Raw genomic sequence first — 21,771 nt, 5'->3', positions numbered from 1 at the left:
TCGAAAACTTTTGATGCACTTAATGACTACAAAGAGAGGCTTAATATGGATAGCCCCTTAAAACAGCAATGTAACTAATGCCCAAACTGAGATTAACAGTTCATAAAGAAGAATTAATAGATTTTTTTTTTCTTTTTCCTGCCAGTAAACTCAACATTTAACAGAACTCTGAATATCCAGAGCAAGGCATAAAAACACATATTCCTGCTCCAGAAAACCCATTGTCTCCATATACTATTTCTGTTAAACAAGTATTCATCCATACATAGAATTTTATTAACAGACCACTTCTTGTTTAAGCCTTTATAAAGATGTTTAAAAACAAAACTTAACGTTGATGCCAACTTCTCCACAGATTACATAACAGAGGAAGGGAGACAGTATTAAAAAAAACCAAGGAGAAAGAATTGGTATTTATTCCATCTAATTTCACATTGCTCACTGCACGTTTCAGAATCTCTAAGAGTACATAAAATTCCCTCACGATGTTGACCCTGAATTAAGTATTCTTTACAGTCAGAGTGATTTTTTTTTAATCATTTCTATACTTGCAATAACTTACAACAGTTGATATTGCTGATAAGGAAGGGAGGGAACAAAATCAGCTGAACATTAAATGGTATTTTGATTAGATAGTGTCACATGGCAGCGATCATGCTGATATTCTCCCTCTTCCCCAGTGCCCATCCACTTCTTCTCACAGCTCATTTTAACAAAGGGAAAAGTCAGGAAAGTTCTTGTGAATTAACTGAAGATACAAAGACCATCTGACCCTCTGACCCACTAATTCACTAAACCTTCACATAGACAATGAATCAGAATGAAAACAGACCTTAATTTAATTCATCTGAATTAGTTCCTGGAGTTTTGTATATATCTATCACAATGCATGTAATTCTTACTGTTTCTATTCAAAAGCAAGCATGTAGAATGCGTAGAACTGAACAACCGTAAGTTTTCCAAAAGGCAGCCTCACACAGGAGATAAAGGAGGGGGCGCAGGTAGGCAAAGCACTATAGCTGAATGCTGCAAGCAACATGCAACACCCATCCGTGCTACAAATCTCACTCACTAGCCAGTGCAAGACTTTTGTAATGCTTCCCACCAGCCACTACAAGAGAAAAATACACATTTGACTTTATTTAAAATAATAACTGGACTACATCAAGTCCTCACTTACCGCATAATTTTGTACCAAAACTCAAACTCAAAGTACTGCTGAGCAAATTTTCATTAGCTTCCATAATGAACAAATAACTTCAACAAGCCTCTTTGTTTTCAGTTACTCAACAGCAAAACTGTCTCACACAAACAGGACTTTATTTAAAGCAAATTTTATCTGCAAAAGCAACTTCCCTTTATTCTGAAGGCCTGCATCTCAAATAAGATTTAGTGCAAAATTTAAGGAAGAACTAACAGAACAGTAATTCTAAACAAAAGTTACATTATTCCACACATAAAGGGAAAATAGGGATTAAAATTAATGTGGACAGTTTCAGTTCAAGACCTAGTAGAGAACAGGTCACATGTCAAAGTTCAAAACTTCATACACTGAATTAGAGGACGGGAATTCTGAAAACTGTATCAAACAATTTTCAACCTTTATCAAAAGAAAAGGCTATTATCTTTGTAGAACTCAAATTTTGTACCTATAGAAGATTTGCTTTGACAGAGAATATTTATTTCAGAAAAATTCTGCAACTTTTCTTTTGTTCTACACAGAGACATGATAGTATGTACAGATGAGGGGAGAACCACTAGTCTTTCGTGTCAAGTAGACAGAAAGTGGCTTTCAAATTAGTAGTATCAAAAAACCATATTGTGAAGACTGAAGCAACCATCCAATGAACATACCTGAACACCTCATGGGCTGCTGAAATACTGTTTCCATCTGTTAATACAGATCCTCAGTGCCTATGCTGCTTTCCACACCACTGAAACATAAGCTTGGTTGCCTTCCTCCCTCCCCAACCCTGTTGGATGCCCATTATTGGCAACAATTAGTTCAAAATGCACCCAGAGTAGTGGGGAGGAACTACTGCAACCAAACTCCTCTTTTCCCTCCAACAGTAGAGTGAATCCTGGGGGGGTCAGGCAACCGCAGCACTGGGGAGTCCAGCCTGCCCGCAGGGCAGTGAAGCAGCCTGCGTTGGGTATCCATGCGGCTTCCCTCTGTCCCAGGCTGGGTTTCTGGAGTCCCTCCTCCCACCTTCTGGACAACTCCACCTGCAGCTCAGCTAGTGTTTGTTCATTTGTGGTTAAAAGCAGTGTACTCATATCCTCCCACACAGCGCATCCAGCTCTTTCTGTCCCTCCTCCTACACACTTCAGTCCTCTTCTCAGCCTGTCTCCTCCTGAACAGCCTATACTCGATCTAATAGGCTTCATTTAACATAAAACATGCAGAGGAGACAACATCATATATAAAATTTAATATCTCAGATGACTCAATCATAATTATTTTCATCCTTTCTCTTCCCTTCTGTGGTCAGTGAATTCCCTTTATGGGGAGATGAAAGTGGGGAATCAACACTATAATGCTCCTTGTTATTCGACCTTCCTTTTAACACCAAAATGAGAGTGTACAATAAGCTGTAGTCTCATTAAAAGCAACAGGACATCATGAAAGGGTCCTATTCATTAACACAGGTGACTTATCTATGCTATCGATGGACCTAATTCCTAAATTCAGAACTCCGAATTATGTGTGATGAGCCACCTCAGAACATATGTGTGTGTATCTGTGATATAAACATATCAAATTCACATGATTTCAGACTTAATGCTGAAACCAGTAGCTATTATTTTGAAACTTAAGCCCTTTTTCTTATCAGACTATAAGTAAGGCCACAGTCTGGACTAGGTTTGTGCTTCTATGTATGGTATAGGATGCCAATCCTGCTCGAGAAGCTCTCTCTCAGAAATACAGAGACTCTTTGGAAACAGTAAAATGAAATATTCTTCTTAAAGCCCTTTATTTCATGTGTTGTTCCTATTCTCCTTAGAGGTTTCCTGAGATCCTGCTACTTAGAACATTTGGATCAAAAACTTCTAGGAGCAGCCTGAAAAGAAAGAGGATCCAGATTACTGGAAAAATACACAATATCCACAGCAGCGGACTAAGTAAAGATTCTTAGGATTCTCCTAGTCCATTACAAAGGAAGGTAACTGCATGGCTTATTATTTAACTGAACATAGTTCTAGTCCTTTTCATGGTCATGCTGCATGTAACCATGAAAAGCCTCATCCTCAGTCTCCAAAACGATAAATGAAAAGTACAGCTTCTACAGTGAGATCACAATGGTCCTGATTCAGCAAAGCTGTTTAAAACCTGAACATTTAGAAAGTCTGTGTTTCAGCAGTACTATACGGAAGCAAAGTCCAAAGGTAAAACTCACTAAGCTACGCTACTCTGGGTCACTAGGGCAAAGGGACAGACAAGTCACCACTCTTTAGTCTCCCAGCCAATTGTTTGCTCATACTATTTCTCAAACCAAGTTCCTGCGTATATTCGAATGAAGGGAATTAATTCAAACTCATGCTTTATGTGAAAGACCTCCGGCCTTTTAGAGCTGATACAAGTATGCGTGACACTTGAAAACAACCAACATGTCAGGTTTCTTTGTCAGCAGTCAGCTTTACCGCTGCTTTCAGAAGCAATAATCCATTTTCATGTGCTAACCTGGAGTCTAATGAGAGCACTAGTACTCCACCTGGCACTGTACCTGTGGTGCCTTAAGCTTTTCCAAGAGGAAAGCTATGCATAAACAAGGAGGAAAGCGGTCTCTTTTTCTCACTTTGGATCTTCCTCCCACACCCAAAGAGGCATGTAACAGCCTGAGGAAACAACCAGACCTTTCAGAGCCTCAAACTGCTGAAGAGACAGCAACTGAGCCAGAGGAGCAGCCCAGGAAACTTTCTTCACCATAGCGCTCAAGAAGGCAGGGCAGGAGCACTCCATCCCCAAGTGCCCTTGAAGGTGCCGGGACTGACAGGCACGGAGCCAACAGCGTTCTCCTGTCTTCGATCCCCTCTACAACTCAATTTTCAACTGCAGCCCCAAGCCAACACCAACCCTTTGTAACACACCACAGATATTGCCACAACTAATATGGAACACACAACCATGCGTAGGGCACATGCACACATACATACGATCTCGCAAGGAAAAATAAATCTAGAGAGTGCTAAGAAATAATTTTACATTCCAAAGCAGGTGCTTCTCTAAGCATTTGCTTGATTCTGTAGAAGATATACCCTTAACTGATACGTAAGCAGCTTAGGTGCATGTGACCAAGCACTGCAGGCATCTAATTTTTGTCAGTATTATCTCTACAGGCAGCCACAAATCTTAACTGACGTATCCAGAGCAAACTCTGTCTTGACAAGTTTGGAGAAACTATCACATTCTCAGATGACAGACAGGGTTCAATACAAGCACAGCTGCTATTTCAAGAAACAAGGTTTCTCCTTTTACCAAATGTCAACAAATTAGGCAAAAACTAAGCTGATTCATCTTCACTCTCAGTGGTTCAAAACCCATATCCCATTACTCAGAGGAGCCCTCAAAGAGCTAAACCTGCAGATTAAGGCCGAGAGCCCCTGCACTGCAACCTTACTCCATGACCATCAGGCTGCTGGAAGACAGAAAGGCTGTGTACAAACCACTCAAGTGCTTGTTCTGCCACATTGTACACAAATGTGCCAGCCACTGGCCAAAGCAATTTGGCTTTCTCCTGCCATAGTTCATCCGTGGTTTTCAAAAGGGAAGGTTTATGCACTTAACCTGCAAGACTGTGAATCTCAAGTGAAACTCCTTTCAACACAGTGAAGTGCTAAGAACATGCTCCTCTCTGGGACTTTGTTTATACCTACCACTGCAGCACTTTTTACAAACTACTTTAAGAAGCTCCCTTCTCAGCAAGCTGGTCTTCAAAGATACTATTCCAAATGCCACTTCCTTGTCTAAGACCGTGCACAAACCCTGGCACACAACGCAGGGTGAGCTAGGTAGCAAGGCCCCTAGAAGTCAGTTACTTTCAAACAAAACACTGCAGGGCCCAAGTTCATTTACTGAAGTACTCATTTAAGCCCTGGGAATCCAAGGAGCCCATAGGAACTCCAGGGAACAGGGACTGTATGGGATCACTAGAAGCAGCGATTACAATCCCATGGACGGCAGATTGCAAATATCATCAAAAACTAGCAACAGCATGTTTTGATCCTTAACAATGTTGACAGCATAAATATAGGCAGTATTTCCTGTGGCACAGAAGGACCTTCAGAACCTCCCTGCTTGTCCAATACCTGTGAAACTCACCACCAGGTCACACAACATAAGAGAAAGGATGCATAAAATATGGGGGTGTGGTGTGCAAGTACAAACAAAAAAGTGAGCAACTCTTGTTTTCAAAACAGAGCAGAAAGTGGATGTTAAAGTGAAGGATATTAAAGGCCAGGTTACAGACAGAGGACCTGGAACTTCAAGGCCAATCACCTAGTTTGAACTTAATCCTCTTATTCTCATGATGACATCATGTGGTTACCAAGATTACCTGTTCCCCATTTAAAAGGCAGTAAGGACAGTTTTTGTTCTGTGGAATTCAACGTACCTGAAAAGATTCAGGTTAAAAGGCTCAGTCTAGTGAGTACCACGGTTTCTGTAACACTGGCAAAACCACTAGAGACTACACTAGAACAGAATTTGGACAGATGGCTTTATTTTGTTGGATGAGGAAAGTTGAGAAGCGGTTAAACATCCTACTTTGAGCAGGGTCTAAATGTGCCTGTTTTACTGTGCTCCCTCCAGGCTGAAGGACAGCATTTGTTCGAGTTAGCATTTGTGCTACCAGAATGGGTAACAAAAGTTCATGCTTTGAAGTGCTGAGAAGCCTCCTGCTTCAGAATTAAGTCTGGTTCCTTGGCAACAAACAGACAGAGGTCCACAAAAGCTTCAGCACCTCAAACAGGACTGATGACAGAAGTTCTGCTGCACAGTACTCTACTTTAACCTAAGAATAAAAACCAATGAAGGCTTCAGCCAGTTTAGTAGATCTAAAGAAACTGCTTCTCTTAAGCTTGCAAATAAGGCAGCCTTTCAAAGAATGTCATTTGCCAATTCTCTAAGTATTTTATCAGTCTGTGCATATCAGCCTATTCGTCTCACGCAAAAAAAAAAATTTACATGAGGAAGAGATTAGGTCCTCAAAACAGGTTAGATACAGCCAACTCTGCTTGGTGGCTAAAGTTTACTTCTAGAACTGTTTCTTCAAAATATATCATACTTCAGATGTTATATCCTAAAAATAAGAGATGTTATGAAGGCCTTGAATAAATAAAAACAAAAAAACCACCAACAACCCAAACCCCAAAAAGTAGACTAGTCCTTTTCCTCATTCACCACTGTCACTGGGTAACTGCATTTAGAACACCTTATCGCTCATACAAGGGCTGTGTTTAGAAGAGGTCACATAACTGCTTTGAGTGGCCAATGCTTTCATTTCAACAACTGAGAGACAAAGTGTCAGATGTTCTCATTCCATATAAAAATGAAAAAAAAAAAGGTATTAACAAAACTATAACTGAGATTCGGAAAAATCATAGTAGTCATGCAAGTGTTTGCCAAGTATTTGTATTTTAAGCTTCATACACTTATATTGATCAATAAAATACTCCATCACGACTAGAGCACTTATGAATCCTCAAATGTCAAAGTGCAGCCATATGTTTGAGTTAATGACTAGGCTGTGGTGATACTCCTTAATTTAGGGTTAAACTTGATGCATTGTCCTTTAAGGAGGACCATTACTCAGTAGTTTCACTATGCAGGCCTGTTTACTTCGTATCACACCTTACTAACCACTATGCCCTTGAAGAACTAAAAGGCTGATAAAAAGGGAACATCCTGCTCCAGAAGGCTTCGGCGGGATGACTGCCAAAGAAACATGAAGTCAGAAAAACTCCAGTAACTAGGGGAAAGGTAAAGGCAGCAGGGGGAGATCGCGACCACTGACTCAATTCAAGACCAAGAAGACTTGCCTCCCCACACTTGCAAGGAGCATGCCTGCTAATCTACATTGCAAGTGAGGCCAATTTAAATATAACTAACCAATAGTAGATGAGATGGTGACTACTAACCAACGAACGTAAATTTAGGCAGCTTTTTACTAATCATGTAACAGGATAAATATGTTGTAGTTCTTTGGTGTGATGTGCTAGCTTTGTGGAATTATCACCTAGCACCCATATTTGCACAAACAGGAAATAAGTATTTCAGCTCTGTGTGTAAGATTGGCTTATTGAACACCAGGTACCGAACCCCGCTTGTGGGACAACAAAAGCTCTTCAATACAAGTATGGATCTTACCTATATTTACCTATTTATGCGACACGAGATTAAGGACTTTGGCCAAAATCACAAAAGGCATCACTGGAGAAGCCAGGAAGAAAACCCTTGTTCAAAGGAAAAACACCTTGTTCAGAACTCCTTTTACTGTAATGTAGAGGGAATCTTTTAAGAAGATTTAAGATGCTTCCATATATCACAAAGATAATACAAAGTGGGATTCAGAGGCCTTAGTCCCTAACAGTATTTGCCTACTTACTTGGAACAGAAAAAAATATGTTGTTAATACCAATTTAAATTAAAATAGCAAGCTATTATCTCTTTCAAAGTAAAGTATCACACAATATCTTTCTCCTATGATCTTACTGGATCTCGCTGTTAAAATACAAATATATTTTATGGAAACATTACCTGGCAAAGAAGTTCGTAAAAGGTCCCAATATTTTGCGTTTACTGTCCACATCTGTCTCTTGACAACACTCCTGCTGGCTCTGATCATTGGTCTCTTTAGTAGAATTCAGGGTAACATCCGAGAAGTGCGCCTCATCAGTCTCAAGATTCACAATTGCACTTGAACTGCTCGTGACCACAAAGTCCAAAATGTCTTCATTGCTAACCGATAAAGTTGTTGACAGTTCTGTGCTAAGACTAGAAACACTACAGACAGAGATATCATCACTTCGATTCAGAGTTTTTGAAGTTGGACTATAAAGTTTGACAGTGTCATACCCAGTTCTTGGGAAAGTAGAGGATTTTCGCACAGCATGGTCATGTTCAGAAGTCAGAGAATGTGGAGGCACATAAGACGGCAGTGTGCACGCGCTCTGAAAAGCCCTGTCAGGCACAATTTCAGGTTCTGACTGCTTTCTCTTCACATTTAGCACACTGCAGTGAACAGGCTCTGGATTTCCTATTTCTAGAGTTGGAATACCAGAATCCACTGATTTAAGGCTATGACAATCTTCTAAAGCACTGGACAGCTGACCAGGCCCATACTCAGGCAATGAGAGAGATCTTGGGGTCCCAGAGTTCAAGTTTTGAAGGCCCTGGATTCCGCTGCCCACTCTTGCATCCAGAATTCCCAGAAAGCTCAAACCATTTAAGGAGTTGGATAAATTTACATCAGTTGTCTTGGCCCAACTGGTAACTGGTTAAAAAGAAAGAAAAGACAAGATTATGAGTTTGCAGAAAGGCTGCAGTTTATTCTTGGCTGTTTGTTGTTTGAGTTTGGTTTTTTTTTAAGTACACTCAGTCCTGTCATAATTTAGGCTTTTAATTAAAAGTTATTCATCTTCTTTTGCACGTGATTACTATCCCTTCCCCCTGCTTGAACAAGCAGGACAATGGCAACTTAAATTAGGCTTCCAGAAAATGTCAAGCATGAAAGGCTTTTCATAAGCAGTTTGTGTGCCAGTGTTTGCTTCATATACATCTCTGGAGAGTGAAATTACATACTATAAAAACTGCAGTACTTTAATGTTCCATATCAATATTAAGACAAATATTTGAAATTTATTTTTATACAGTCATAAATGCATATTTACTGATGTTGGGGAGCTACAAAACTTGTTTCCATACACTTGGACCAAAATTCTGAAGTGTTCATTTAAACAGAATTTCTTAGCGCTCTTCTGGAAACCATAAAACTGGTAATAAATTTGTCAGTGAAATAGAATGCATAATATATCAGTTTTGCATTAAGCAAGAGATGCAAAATCTGAAGAGCTTTAAAGCTATTCATGTAGCCAACGTTTTGACAATACGCATGATGCACTTCATCAGTGCACGTACAGTAAAACTGACACTTGCAAATGCATTGTATTTACTGCACTCAGGGATCGCTATCCTTCGTATTTGCAATATACATTCACACTGTGTCCCCAGGGGCTGCCAGCAGGTTAGTTAATCCAGTCAGTGCCCCACTTCCAGTCTAAATCTGAGCGACTCTCAAAGACAGGGCAGTCGAGTACAAGCTACAGATTAGATGCGCTGTCCTCGTGGGCAACTGCAGCCTTTCATAGAACTGGAACACCATCAGGACTGCTGCCCTGGCTCCCAGAACCACCACCGACCCTTTAAAACTCTACATGGTTATTACTGTGACATTACATACATCCTCTCTTTCTATATGAATGGTTAAATTATCTACAGCTCTGCTGAAGTTTGCAATGTAATTACCCTGCAGCAGTTGGCAGAACAAATATGCACATATTGCTTCAGTTTCTTCACTCTGAAACATTCTGGGCTAAGTGTGAAGGAGTGAAGAATGCTCCTTCCATCTTGCAAACAGCTTGCTTTCTAGACAGATTTTTTTCCAGTTCCTGAAGCCTGGTCTCCTGCCTCTGGTCTCCTATTCTCTCTCAAGTGTAGCACTTAATTAAAGCTGCCAGTTGTCCTCTAGGAGGTCCTCCCTGCATTCTACTTTTAAAAAACAAACAAAAAAACCCAACCTCCCCTCCCCCTCAAAACAAAACAAAACCCAAACATATCATTTGGGAAAACTGGTTCCTCCCAGCAATTCCAAACCACTGGCTAATGGCACCTAAGCCCTGCCAAACACCAGGGTTTGATGTACTGTCCGTTCTTAGATCTGAGCCCATCAATACACTTTGGCATTGTGATACTGACAGGCAGTAAGTGACAGAAAACACATTTCAAACATATTCCGCTGGTCCAAACTGTAACAATTTCTTCCACAAGCTTTCAGTCACATGAAAAGTTAATGAATCCAAATGTACTTTGTATACTATACCAATTCTTTAGCTTACTACACAAATGCTATTCACTAGTTGATCTGACGCTCCAGTTCAACCCACTCCTAAGTATAGGGAAAAGTCAAGTAGAAACAACCCTGGATCTTTTAGACCTTTTCAGAACTTTCTAACAGCCAACTATGTAACCAACCCAAATCAATCAATCCATCAACTGCCTAATCCTTTGGATAAGCAAGGTTTCAAATGTATTGTTTTGACTAAAAATCTTGTGAAGATATACACTTTTCTCACTGAGTTGCTATAGCAACTTTTCTTTTTTCACATTACCGTGGTTTGAAAAGTTTACATCCTCTGCAATTTAAAGAAGTGATGTCTTGAGATAGTTAGCATACCAACTGTGTACATTACAAACCTCTCTGTTCACTAAATTAAAATTGTAAGGGCCAGCAAAAAAACAAACAAAACCCCTTCAACGACAATCCTTGAGTACAGGCAACAAACTATTCTACTTCATGAAGTCAACTGTGACAGTCAAAGTGTACAAATACGACATAACATGGAGCATAAGACATCATTAGTGTTGCATATACTTGGATCTCTTGCTCTCAGACCTTCTTGCTTGGATTCACTTATTTTTCTAACACAAGTCTGACTGTTTTCTCTTCCCCATGCTCACCCACCCCTTCATACACATTACATTGCTCTTTAAATCACCAGCCCACCCAGCCCCAACGTTAGTCTAAAGCACATACACACACACTATGGAACTGTATAAGCAAGGGTGCAGGCGTTTGCTTTACCACAATTCATACTTCTTAAAGCATCCAGAAAACAAAGTACAGAAATGTAATCAGCCAGGAACAACTTCAATGATGTTTGGGTAAATAGCACAAGCATGTTCCCATAATGAATTCCTCCAGTGACTGCCTTCACTTCTGCTCAGTGATTTTCTGGAGTAGCAGCCAGCCCTTAGTTTAATTGCATGCCTCTTCTCGACTAAGCTTACAAATGTAAGCATTCAAGCAGCCTTGGAAGAGCCAGTAAATACAGCAGCTCAAGAGGCCAAACAATTCTGTAAACAAGAGAGTTCAAAGAGAAGTGAAAATAAATTTCCATGCAGGGTACTGAAGCTATTTTAACTTGGTTTGGTATTTTTTTAAGCAAGAAATTTAACAGGAAGGTATCCTTTAAATGGGCAGCCTGCAAATGCAGAAGCACATAACAGCTATAGCTTGCTGGAGCAAATTATGCAACAACAAGCTACAAGGGTTTTACACAGTTCAGCAAAACTATGGGAAGTTTTGAAGTATACCCATCAAGGGCTTTAAATGAAAACTTGAAATGTAATCAGCTGTCAAAAACATACATGAGAACTCCTTGATTCATTTTGCATTAGGTTGTTGTAGGATTTTTTTTAAGGATGTAGTGAAGTGATATTTATACTCCTTATTTTAGCTGCCTCACTGGTAAGTGCAAAATCTGACAATTGATGTCAAACATTCTAAGTGTCATGTGCTCCAATATTAGCTTCTTTCCATAAATCATTTATTAACATAACATTATTGCAACATTATCATAATAAACATAGCATTATTAAAGTATTAGTAGAATAATAAACTGAGAAAGAATAAGCATTTTTGTCTGCAAAACATGCATAATCCCCATGGGTTACTTAAATATATTATCATCTAAATAAAATTGGTATTTGTAAAGTCTTAATATCCTATGTCTTACAGGAACCATGGTGTGAATATCCCAGAAGAGAAATAACAAGGGAAAGGGAGATAGGAAAACACAGCAGAGGTCACAAGTGGCAATGAGAGGGTAGGTACATATTATTTACTCATTAACTCTTCCAACATAAGTGCTAAGGGGCACCAGATAGTTTTGTAGCCAGGTTCAAAATTAACATCAGGACATAGCTATTCATGCAAAGGGTAGCTGACCTGCATAACTCCTTGCCACAGTACACTGTGGATGCCAGAAATTTACATGTAAGCTCAGGGAATTAAAAATGACTGAGGATTCCTAAACAAACTCAGGAAGCCCCTGAACTGCAAGCATCAGAACTTCATAGAAACATCAACATACATTAGCCCTGCTTTTAGGCCCTCTCCCAGGTAAATTCTTCAGTCTGACAGGTGGAGGTTTGGCCTGTCCCAGTATAGCTGTCCATACAGCCTTACATTCCCCAGATTCTGATCATGGCATGCAGGAAGACATGTTCTGACAATTACCAGAGGCTTTAAAACAGATTTTGACTTTGCGTATCACTCAACCACACAGAGGGAGCAAGTCATATTTGATTATAATTTCTAAGATCTAGAATAAAATGGCTTTTTAACCCACTTCAATGTAAAATTTAAATAAAGTTAACAGCAATGCCAAACTACTAGAGTAAAACAAAGATCAGAAAGATGCCAATTCAAACCACGTTCTTCCAAGTTTGCTGTGACTTGCAATGCAATTTAGGCAGCAAACTTGTTTAGAAGGAAGCGCGAGACAACTATCTACAAAACAGGCTTCAGAAGGAAGCGCAAGACAACTAACTACAAAACAGGCTTTATACCTTCTTGCCTCACAGGAATGAGAACAGGAATGGTTTACATATACTGCTCAGTTCTCAAAGAGTTAACTTCTCAATTTTTATCACATGCCTTGTCTCTTCAACACTTATCTCTGCCAGCAATTTTTTTTGTTATTAAGTGTTTAAGAGCAAGGAATTTCCTCAATTACAGAGTTGCAGCTGTTTTTCTCTTCTTCAAGGAAAAATATTTTTTAAAAATTAACAGTTTACACTCTCCATGCATTTGACTATTTTTGTTGCATGTACCAAGAAACACATTGCTGCTGTGAAGTGCAACTGCAGATGACCTCAGTGCACAAGAGCACCAAACCCTGTTTTGTTTATTAAACATTTCTTGGTTCAGATTGTTTATGTTCACGCTCTAACAGCCACAGCATTGCCAACAGTGAAGAATTCCTGAGGCTACAGAAGTCTAGCTTTTGACAAAGCACGAGATACAGCGATTAAGGCTACGTATGTAAGCACTACCAAAACTTTAATAGCAAAAAGAAAAGAAACAAGTTGGGATTTTTTTTTTTTCCTAATTAAAAAGTCTTCTACCTAACTCCTTGCCAGCGCCCTTCACAAAGTGTGAGCTTCACGAACCTGGCTTCTGAGCAGAGTGCTTGCAGAGTGATCACAAGCAAACCATTCACCACTTTTCCACTTTTTTGCTATGTCAGGCAGGCAATAGAAATGACTCACAGCGTTCTTCTAAAGCCTCTGCTCCAGAGGCAGTTTACAGGGCTTTCCCCCGCACACACCCCAATATTACTGAAAAACGCGAGGCCACGTCAAATTAGCAGCAGCGTCACGAGAACTTCAGCTAATGTTAGCTGTATTTTGTTTGGTTTTTGGGAATCACCTAGGAGACTTCGACTAGGAAGAGAAGCAGCGAGAGAGATGAAAGTTGCTTGCTTTTCACGGGCTTTGAGGCTGACCCGACACTGCGAAGGTTTCCTAGCTGCCGGCCTGCCCTTAAAAAAAAAAAACAGCAAAAGAAACAAAAACCCACAACCGATGCCTTTCCCCAGCGGCCCGAGGAAGCAACGCTCACCCTCCTCTGCGGTCTGTAAACCGCTCGGGGAAGACTCCGGCGGAGCCCAGCTGCTCCTCCTAACTTTTTAAGGCGGCCACGGAGGGGCAACGCAACCGGCCGCCCACCCCTCCGCAGCCCGGCCGGCCCGCGGCGAGCCCCTCACCGCCGCGGTGCGGTGCGGGGGGTGCTCCCGCCCCGGGCTCTGCCCCTCACCCCAACAGGTGCCAGCAAACACCACCCCCCCCACACACACACACCCACCGCCCCGGCCCCGAGCGGGGGGCCGAGCCCCCGGCAGGAGCGCAAGCCGCCGCCCGGCCGGCTCTGCCGCCCGAGGAGGAAGAGCCACGCAGAAACTTTGACGCCTCACCGGGGTAGCGCTGCCCTCCGTCGCTCTCCGCGCGCTGGGCCATGCCCAACCCGCCCCGCTGCTGCCGCTGCTGCTGCGGGACGACTAGGAGGCGGCTGGCGGCTGCGGCGGGCGGTCCATCTCCCTCTCCGGTGCCCGCGGAGGAGCGGCGGGTTCAGCGGAGGTGAGGCGGAGCAGCCCCCGCCCGCCGAGCGCCGTCTCCGCCAGGCGCAGGGCCTCCCATGGCGCCCGCCCCCGCGGCGGACGCGGCGCGGTGCGGAGCACACCTGGCTGCGGGCGCAGAGGCGGGCTCTGCCGGCGGGACAGGTGCCGGGCTCCTCCCGGGACGCTCCGGTCCCCGCGGCTCGGCGGCGGCCTCCTCCTCCTCCCGCCCCGCTGCTGCCGCCGCCGCTCCCCCTCCCCAGCGCGCCGGTGAGAAGCGCCGCCCGCCGGGGAAGGAAACGCCTGCGCGGTGGGGGGGGGGGGGAAGGCGGCCGCCGGGGCTGGGCGCCGGCCGCCATTTTGAATCACCTCAGCGCGGCCGAGGTGGGGGGCAGCGGGGAGGGCGGGGGGTGCGCGCCCGGCCCAGGCGCGGCGGAGGCGGTGGGGTGGTCCCGGGGAGCGGAGCGGGCTGGAGAGCGATGGGCTTTAACTGAGAGCGGGCGTTCAGAGGAGGGCAGCCGCTCTTTCGCTGCCGGGCGGCTGCAGCAGCCCGTCCTGCGTTACTGCCAGTGGTAGCGCTGGGGGCCGGGGCGGCCGGGCCTGCGAGGTGGCGGCTCCCCTTCTGTTCCTGGCTGCGTTTACGAGGAAAACAGAATTTGGTGGGTTTGGAAAGTTTGGACTGCGGAAGGTCTGGGGCATCGAGCGAAGGTGTATCCATAGCTCTGTGGAACTGACCTGTAGTGCCAAAAGTGCAGGCTCTAGGGTGGTGATTGCTATTCGAGCATGTTTGATTAATCTTTCCATTCTCTTACCTTTACCTTCCATCTTCTGGCGTTTGCATAGTGAACCTATCGTGCACACCCCTTCTCTCCACCCCCACGCTGAAATCAAAGGAGTTACAAGCAGTCGGTACCTTACAGGAGCAGAGCTCTCATGCTTCCTTATCATCTTTGAAACTCGTTACTGCTTTTTGCTGCAAAGGTCATATGCGCGTTGCACCCAGACTCAGTGATCATGTCTCTAGAGTGGTAGTAAGATAAAGTTGTCCCTCATCTTAACCGAGGATGTAAGTACCTGCCTCTCATCACCTCACATCTCTTATGTCTACCCTGAAACTGGAAATGTCGAGCGTAGCAAATGCAGAAATATCTGAACTTGTGTTAATGTAATTAGCTCAGTATCAAGAAGAGCAAAGCCACAATTATTCAAGCTTTGATACAGGCAAGTTGCACCTGAATAGACCGCGAGAGGCTGAGGTAAACTTGTACGGAAGTACTTGGCACCATGACCCCACTGACACCAGTTCCATGCTGTCAAGATGAGAATTAGGTCATTATCAAGATGAGAACTAGGCACTGAACACTTACCATCAATCAAAAATTGCACCTCTGCAGATATTTTCTGTGACTGGGTCAGAGACTGATAAATATCAGTGCTTATTCTGCTGGATTTCTCAGATGGGTATCACCGTAAAACAATTAAGATTGGCACTAATTTCTCCTTACCTTTCTTTGAAAATCACTGCTACCTCTGCAAGACAGCTTGCATATTACTACTAAAGTAAATAAAAGCAAAATGGCTTTGAAGCATTATGAACTTGTTTATATGCAAGAGACATACTATTTTGGAGCATATGCTGTCACTAATTCCTTTTTCAATATGAACATTTGCCTTCTGGTTTTGAGAGTGGGAATCAGTTCTGCTGGAGCGAGCAGAAGAGTGTATTGTCGTCATGGTATTATCAAACTTGGGTCAAAGTTGTTGGGTTCCTATGGTAAATAACAGAATGGAAATACATGGTCATGAATTCTGTAAGTCTGCAGAGGGTGTCCAAAGGAAATAATGATACTCCCATCTTTGTAATATTATTTAGGCTGAAGAAGCTATTAGAAAAATATGCTGCAGGAAGTCTTTCAGCAGTAGCAGAACATAGAGTACAGCTGAAAGTTTCAAATCGCACAAGGAGTTAGGCGCTTAAACACTTTTTGAGTCAGCACTTATTTAAGGATAGAATTTTGCCTAACAATCATAATACCTTTGAGATCCCATTCTAAGTAAGTGATTTATTTTAGTGGATATTTTCCATTTCCAACCCACAGATGACTCTTCAGCTGGTAGGTTTTTTGTTACCCACTCACAACAAAATTCTTACTGTTCTTTGCACTGAAGAAACACAGAACAACTAAGGTCCCAATGTACTAGGCAGCATAAAAATACCAGGGTCAGCCACAAAATGTTTACAGAAAATCACAGCCTAGTCAATATTAAAAAAGTTACTGCATGTGAATGACTGTATAACTCATGGAAAAGGGTAAACAGCATTCCTGGTTGTTGTAAGCTATTAGCAAAAGCTGAGTTTTTGCATTAGCAGTTAGCATCAATTCTGTTAAAGCCACCTCCATCCAAGATAATGCTTCTGTCTGCAAGTACTGTGTATTACTATTCCTCTGTATTGGTAAAAGCCAAAGGGCTGACATTATGTGACTAAATACAGCATCACACCATTAGGTCTCATGAAAGCATGGCATGTCCTAATTATTGAAAGGAAACAGAACAGGTACTACCAGGTACAGGAAGGATAAATGCATAACTAAGTGCAAAGGGGACCTTTAGTGCCTTTGTTTTTCAGCTGGGCAAAATTTAAAGTTCATCCAGAAGGGGACACTGAGAAATCAAGTCTTCCTGGTTTAACAGATGGGTTATAAGTAAATCCTCAAAAGTGTGATAAGAAGTTAGTTGTGGCACTTACTCAGTGTGGTTATCATCGTCCTCTGCCATCGAGAGTCAGGTAAACCTGTAAAATACTTAATTTTGTAAAAATTCTTGGGACACAATCCTGATGTTTTGTTCAAGAGTGTCTTCCCGTGGCTGGTGTGTAGAAATGAAGTACTACATAGAGCAGCTTCAAATTGGCAACTGATGTTCACCCAGTGGGCAAAAAACCATCTATGTGGTCTAATAATAGATTAATACTAGAGAATTTCATTTTTTAAAAACATTCAATTCAAAAGCTCTTGTCATACAAACTCATAGTCATGCCAGCAGAATGTGATACCCGTTTTACAGTTACTCTGCAAGAAAGCATGAAGAGTTTGTGCTGTGTTCTGCCTCACTGATTTCTCGAAATACACTACACATGAAAAAAGTATGCAAAGTAATAGTCCTTCCTTTGTTCCTTTAGAACAAGGTAGAGTTAAGAAACAGAAATGCAAGCTTCCTTCCTGCTTCTTATCCCTGTAGACATGAGAAATCATTCTCTGCTTAGGCTTTCAGTTCTGTTTTGAAGCTTCAGCAATTTTGCAATTGATAAAACTTTTAGGTGATGGGAACATCTAGACTGAATTTTCATTCATCAGAAGCCAAGTATGATGCAAGCAGAGACAGCCAAACAGCTCTGATGTGCAGCTCCCTATCCATCTTGAGGTCAGTAATTCTCTGTCATAAAACTAGGAGGAATTTCAATATATTTTTTTCTCTAGTTAACCAAGGATTTGCATATTGTGAAGGTACAACAGTTGCACATCTTTGAATACTAGCTGACCAACAGCTCCTGCTTTCATTTCCCATCACTGTCATTTAAGGTAGTTTTAGCTCATGCAAGCAAGAGTGCAAGCATACTAAGTGTAGCAAGTGATGGATAATCTCTGTTACCATCCATCAGGGTAAGAGACGGAAAAGTTCTCCCTTGAAGGTAAGTGTTAGAATGGAGATGAGACATTGATCTTTTTCCTCCTTGCTTTACAGAATTACTTGTATGTATGGTAAAGTAACTAATGCATGTTTTATGGTACAGGAAAAGGGAACAATGAATAAATTCAAGTTTCTGCTGACTTGTAGCAATGAGCAGGATGATGACTTGATCAAAAATATCCATACCTCACAGGCGAATGGTGATGGTTTTGACAAATGAAGAATACTATGCTCTTCTACTTCAAATTAATCACAAATTAATTTTGTTCACACAAAACTAATATTTGTCTATCTTTTGCACATCTGGGTTTGATAGCAGTCCATTCCCAGCACAGCCGCCATCTGCCCAGGCATTCCTACTAGCAGTGGAACATCTGTGCACCAAACCATTTTAATAGGTTTGGGATGAATCAAGAATAGCTGGAGAATGTACCATTTTGCTCTCCCAGAAGGCTGCCTCCTCCTATAGGAACTTACGCCTGATAAAGGATGAGGAAAATGAGGCCAGGTCTATAACTACCATTACTGTTAACCCTTCTGTTACCACTGGGTAAGAATAGACTCACATGGTTTAAAGTTCCCCTCCATGAGACAGCAAGAAAATGAAGAGCAGGAAAGGTATGGGAGGATAGTTGTGAGACTTGCCAGCACGTTTGAATTGATATTACTGAAACATGACGTGTGTGACTGGATTGTTTCTGTCGCCGTCTACAAGCTGTTTAGGAAAGACAAAATGAGTAATAAGGTGTGAAGGAGTAAGACTATACAAACTAAAAATATTGCTGCTTGTATCTCAGAATTGCAGAATCTTAACTGCCCATAAATAATTGCTAACAAAGCCTTCATGGTACTTCTGTTATGGATCTTCACTCATCACTAAATCATACCAGAGAAGGAAACAAGGTTTTTATTATGCATAGCTGCATAATGAAAAGTTGGGATGCTATAGCAGATTTATTCTCTTAAGCAAGCACAACTTAAATTACATTTCCAAAAGCAAATATATGAATTCTGTAACACAACAGGCATTGCACCCAACATGTGGTAACTTTTTGCTGGAACTCACTAGGAAAAAAAAATACTGGACTAAAAATTAGTTGTTGTCTAGAACTAATAATGATGAATGAAACCAAGTAACATTCAATTTGGGCAGATAACAGACCCATTATTATATCTCTATGGATCTGCAGTGCTTCAAAGAATTTAATGTTTTTGTATTGAATGAAATTATAGGAAAAAGGGAGGAAAAATATTTAAAAAGCATAAAGAAGACTTCATTGTCAAATAAATGAGGGTTCCAGAGTCAAAAGACTATGGGCTAAAACCCCATTGCAAAGTGAAGACAATTAAAAGCCAGACATCAATAGAAAAATTAGAAGTTATGAAATGTAAAAAAAAAAAAAAAAAAAGTGAAAAATCCTACCAAAAGGGTATTAGGAACAAAAAAGGATGATAACAGTCCTTAACATTCATTATTACATGAATAAAGTAACTGCAAAAAAGAAAAATTCAATAGCAATTTCTGTCCTATATCTGGAAGGGCTCAGGGTGGCCTACGAGAGCAGGTAGGGATTAATGAGGCAAATTACTCTTTGGATGATGGGCTTAAACCACAAACAAGTACTTTTTTCAAATACAAGTTGGGGATCGATAAAGGAAAAAGTGCACAAGTTTTAATGTCCTATAGGCAATCTAATTGTTCTTTTTTCTCTGTAAACTCTGAATCAATTTAATAGCCCTTCTGGATATAAACTGTTCCTGTGTGGAAAACAGGATTCCGAGAAGTCTGGAGATCACTTAGTTCCTTGTTTTTCCCAGGCAGGATGTATGTATACATACCTATATATACATCATTTCTGACACATTTGTCTAATCTGTTCCTAAAAATCTCCAATGGTAGAAGTAGCGTCCCTTTTTTAGGCAGTCTGTTCTAGTGCTTATGTATTTGCTTTCAGTACTGCTACTGTACTGTAGTGCCCTTTGCTCGGGCATTTCCATGGCTACAAACAAGAAAAGCACTGAAACGAATATGAAAATATACTCATCTATTCTTTTTAACAGGCTTGATTGTTCAGACTGACTTTAAAAGAAATTCAAGAATTTGAGACTGCTCAGTTCTGTAATATAAGGAGAGTTGCGACATCTCACTGTGCCTCTGCTTCCTTGTAGTGAGGAAAACAAGGTCTACACAGAAATGATGGGCAGTCAAGCCTTCTTCATTAACAATTTCTAAAATCTTTATGTGAAAAGCAGTTGTAGCAATGTTATATAGCTGTTACTGCTGTTAATAAAAGTGACCCTGCATTGTACTGAGAGGGAAACAGAGACCAACTACTGCTTTTGCATCTCCTCATGTTCTTCGATTAACTGGGTTCTACAGTTGCAAATACATTACAGTAACAGACACAGTTCTTCCAGAAGCACTTCCCTGCAGGAAGGCCGTCAGGTACGAGAAGGCAGCGTACTTGCAAGTCTCTCATCTCCATCTCTGTCCTCAGTGCTTTCTCTATAGGTGAAGCTATACGCAACGATGAAGTAGGGCAGGGAAACCAATGTTTTGCCACCCAGTCACTTGTTCTTGGCAGCATGCTGACCCACTGCCAGCTCTGTCAGCTTTGGTTTTCCTTTTAATCCCATTATCATCACATCAGAGCACAGAGGTAGCTCATAAAATTTATAAGCACTTGTATGTTGTAATACATTTGAAAAGCAGCTTGAAGAAGGGAAAAGATATCTTACTGTAGAAAGCTAAAATGTATCAAAGTCTCGTTGGTCCCAAACCTCTGGAGTCTTGTTGCTACTAGTTTCATAGGTCATAAAATAAAATTATGTGAGATGCTGTATGTGAAAGGTAGATGACAAATTCATTGGGGATAATACTTAAATATGCTGGTGCTGGCAGGAAAAGAATGAGTTACTGTCAAGGGAAGACTGGCTCTCCACGAGCTGCAGCACCTTTCCGTGGATTTTCACTGCGGACAGCACTCCCATGAAGCCATAGTCGGACACGCATTTAAAGCCTGCCCTACCACTGGCAGATGCAATTGCTGCCTAGGATTATACAGTGGGTTTTGCATGATAGAAGCATTGTTTACATGGGAAACTAATTCTTTAGGATATGTGGAGTTAATATTAATTCAAATACAATAACTGAAAGGCCTGGCTGCTTAATTCTTTTATCAAGCATCTTCTATAAACACAATGAAAATATACTTCTTCTGCTGTATTTAAGAAAATTAGAAATAATTTATGCCTTTGAAAGTTTTAACTACCAAGTTTAAAGCATGCTAGATACTAGTGAACAAAAGTATTGACCCAAGGACCTTACACAGCAACTACTTTCCATTATTTCCCAAGTGTGTATTTATGTGTTATCTTCATTGCACTTCTAATTCAGGAGAGTCGGAATCATTCTGCACGGAATCCCAACTCACTATGGCTGTAAACTTGCAGCAGCACAATGTGCATATCTCCACCAAGCTGAATGTGAGCTGTTGAAAACTGGGTCTTTTTTTCCTTTTTGTATAGGGGTCCGGCCATGGAGTTAGGAATATGCATTTTCTTGTCACAGATGCAGTTTTTCTAAATGTAGAAGTGAGATACTGGCCATTTGATGGCTGAACACAAGTTGAAAGCAGGAATAGAAGCCTGCTATTTTAGATCCTGTACTATATAAAAGTTCTTTAACTGTTTTCTGAGAGAGGGTATGGTTTTTAATTTTTTTTTTTTTTTAAAGAGGTCTCATGTTCTCTAAATGTGAAGTTGTAATTACAAATTAATTTTCGTAATGAGACTATGATATTTTCTACAGAAATAATTAAAGTGGGGACTAAGCTTATTTTGTTTGCTTGTCTTTTTTTTTTTTTTAAGAATATATGCAGTGTATTTCATTTTCCTGCCTTGTAT

The 21,771-nt window shown here is 41.3% G+C and overlaps 1 protein-coding gene and 1 long non-coding RNA gene across 3 annotated transcripts in view; one reads left to right on the top strand and one right to left on the bottom strand.

The window, feature by feature from the left end:
- Nucleotides 1-14,255, bottom strand: part of TBC1D14 (TBC1 domain family member 14) — a 75,180-nt gene extending 60,925 nt beyond the window's left edge. Inside the window, exons 1-2 of one of the 2 annotated variants that reach the window (XM_069794182.1) lie at nucleotides 14,035-14,255; nucleotides 7,757-8,492 (exon numbers count right to left, since the gene is read on the bottom strand). In XM_069794182.1, coding sequence (XP_069650283.1) covers nucleotides 7,757-8,492; nucleotides 14,035-14,077 — 779 coding nt within the window. In that variant the 5' untranslated portion in view covers nucleotides 14,078-14,255. Of the gene's footprint in view, nucleotides 1-7,756; nucleotides 8,493-10,859; nucleotides 11,036-14,034 lie in introns of those variants that run through there. The other variant, XM_069794203.1, reaches the window with a different exon arrangement.
- A 240-nt stretch (nucleotides 14,256-14,495) lies between these two features.
- Nucleotides 14,496-21,703, top strand: LOC138687364 (uncharacterized). The gene is made up of 2 exons (XR_011326581.1): nucleotides 14,496-14,559; nucleotides 15,019-21,703. It is a non-coding gene; the product is annotated as an uncharacterized lncRNA (long non-coding RNA).
- Nucleotides 21,704-21,771: the final 68 nt, after the last annotated feature.

The sequence above is a fragment of the Haliaeetus albicilla genome, chromosome 1, assembly GCF_947461875.1.
Source record: "Haliaeetus albicilla chromosome 1, bHalAlb1.1, whole genome shotgun sequence".
Lineage (NCBI taxonomy): Eukaryota > Metazoa > Chordata > Aves > Accipitriformes > Accipitridae > Haliaeetus > Haliaeetus albicilla.
This window is presented reverse-complemented; position numbering and strand designations above follow the sequence as displayed.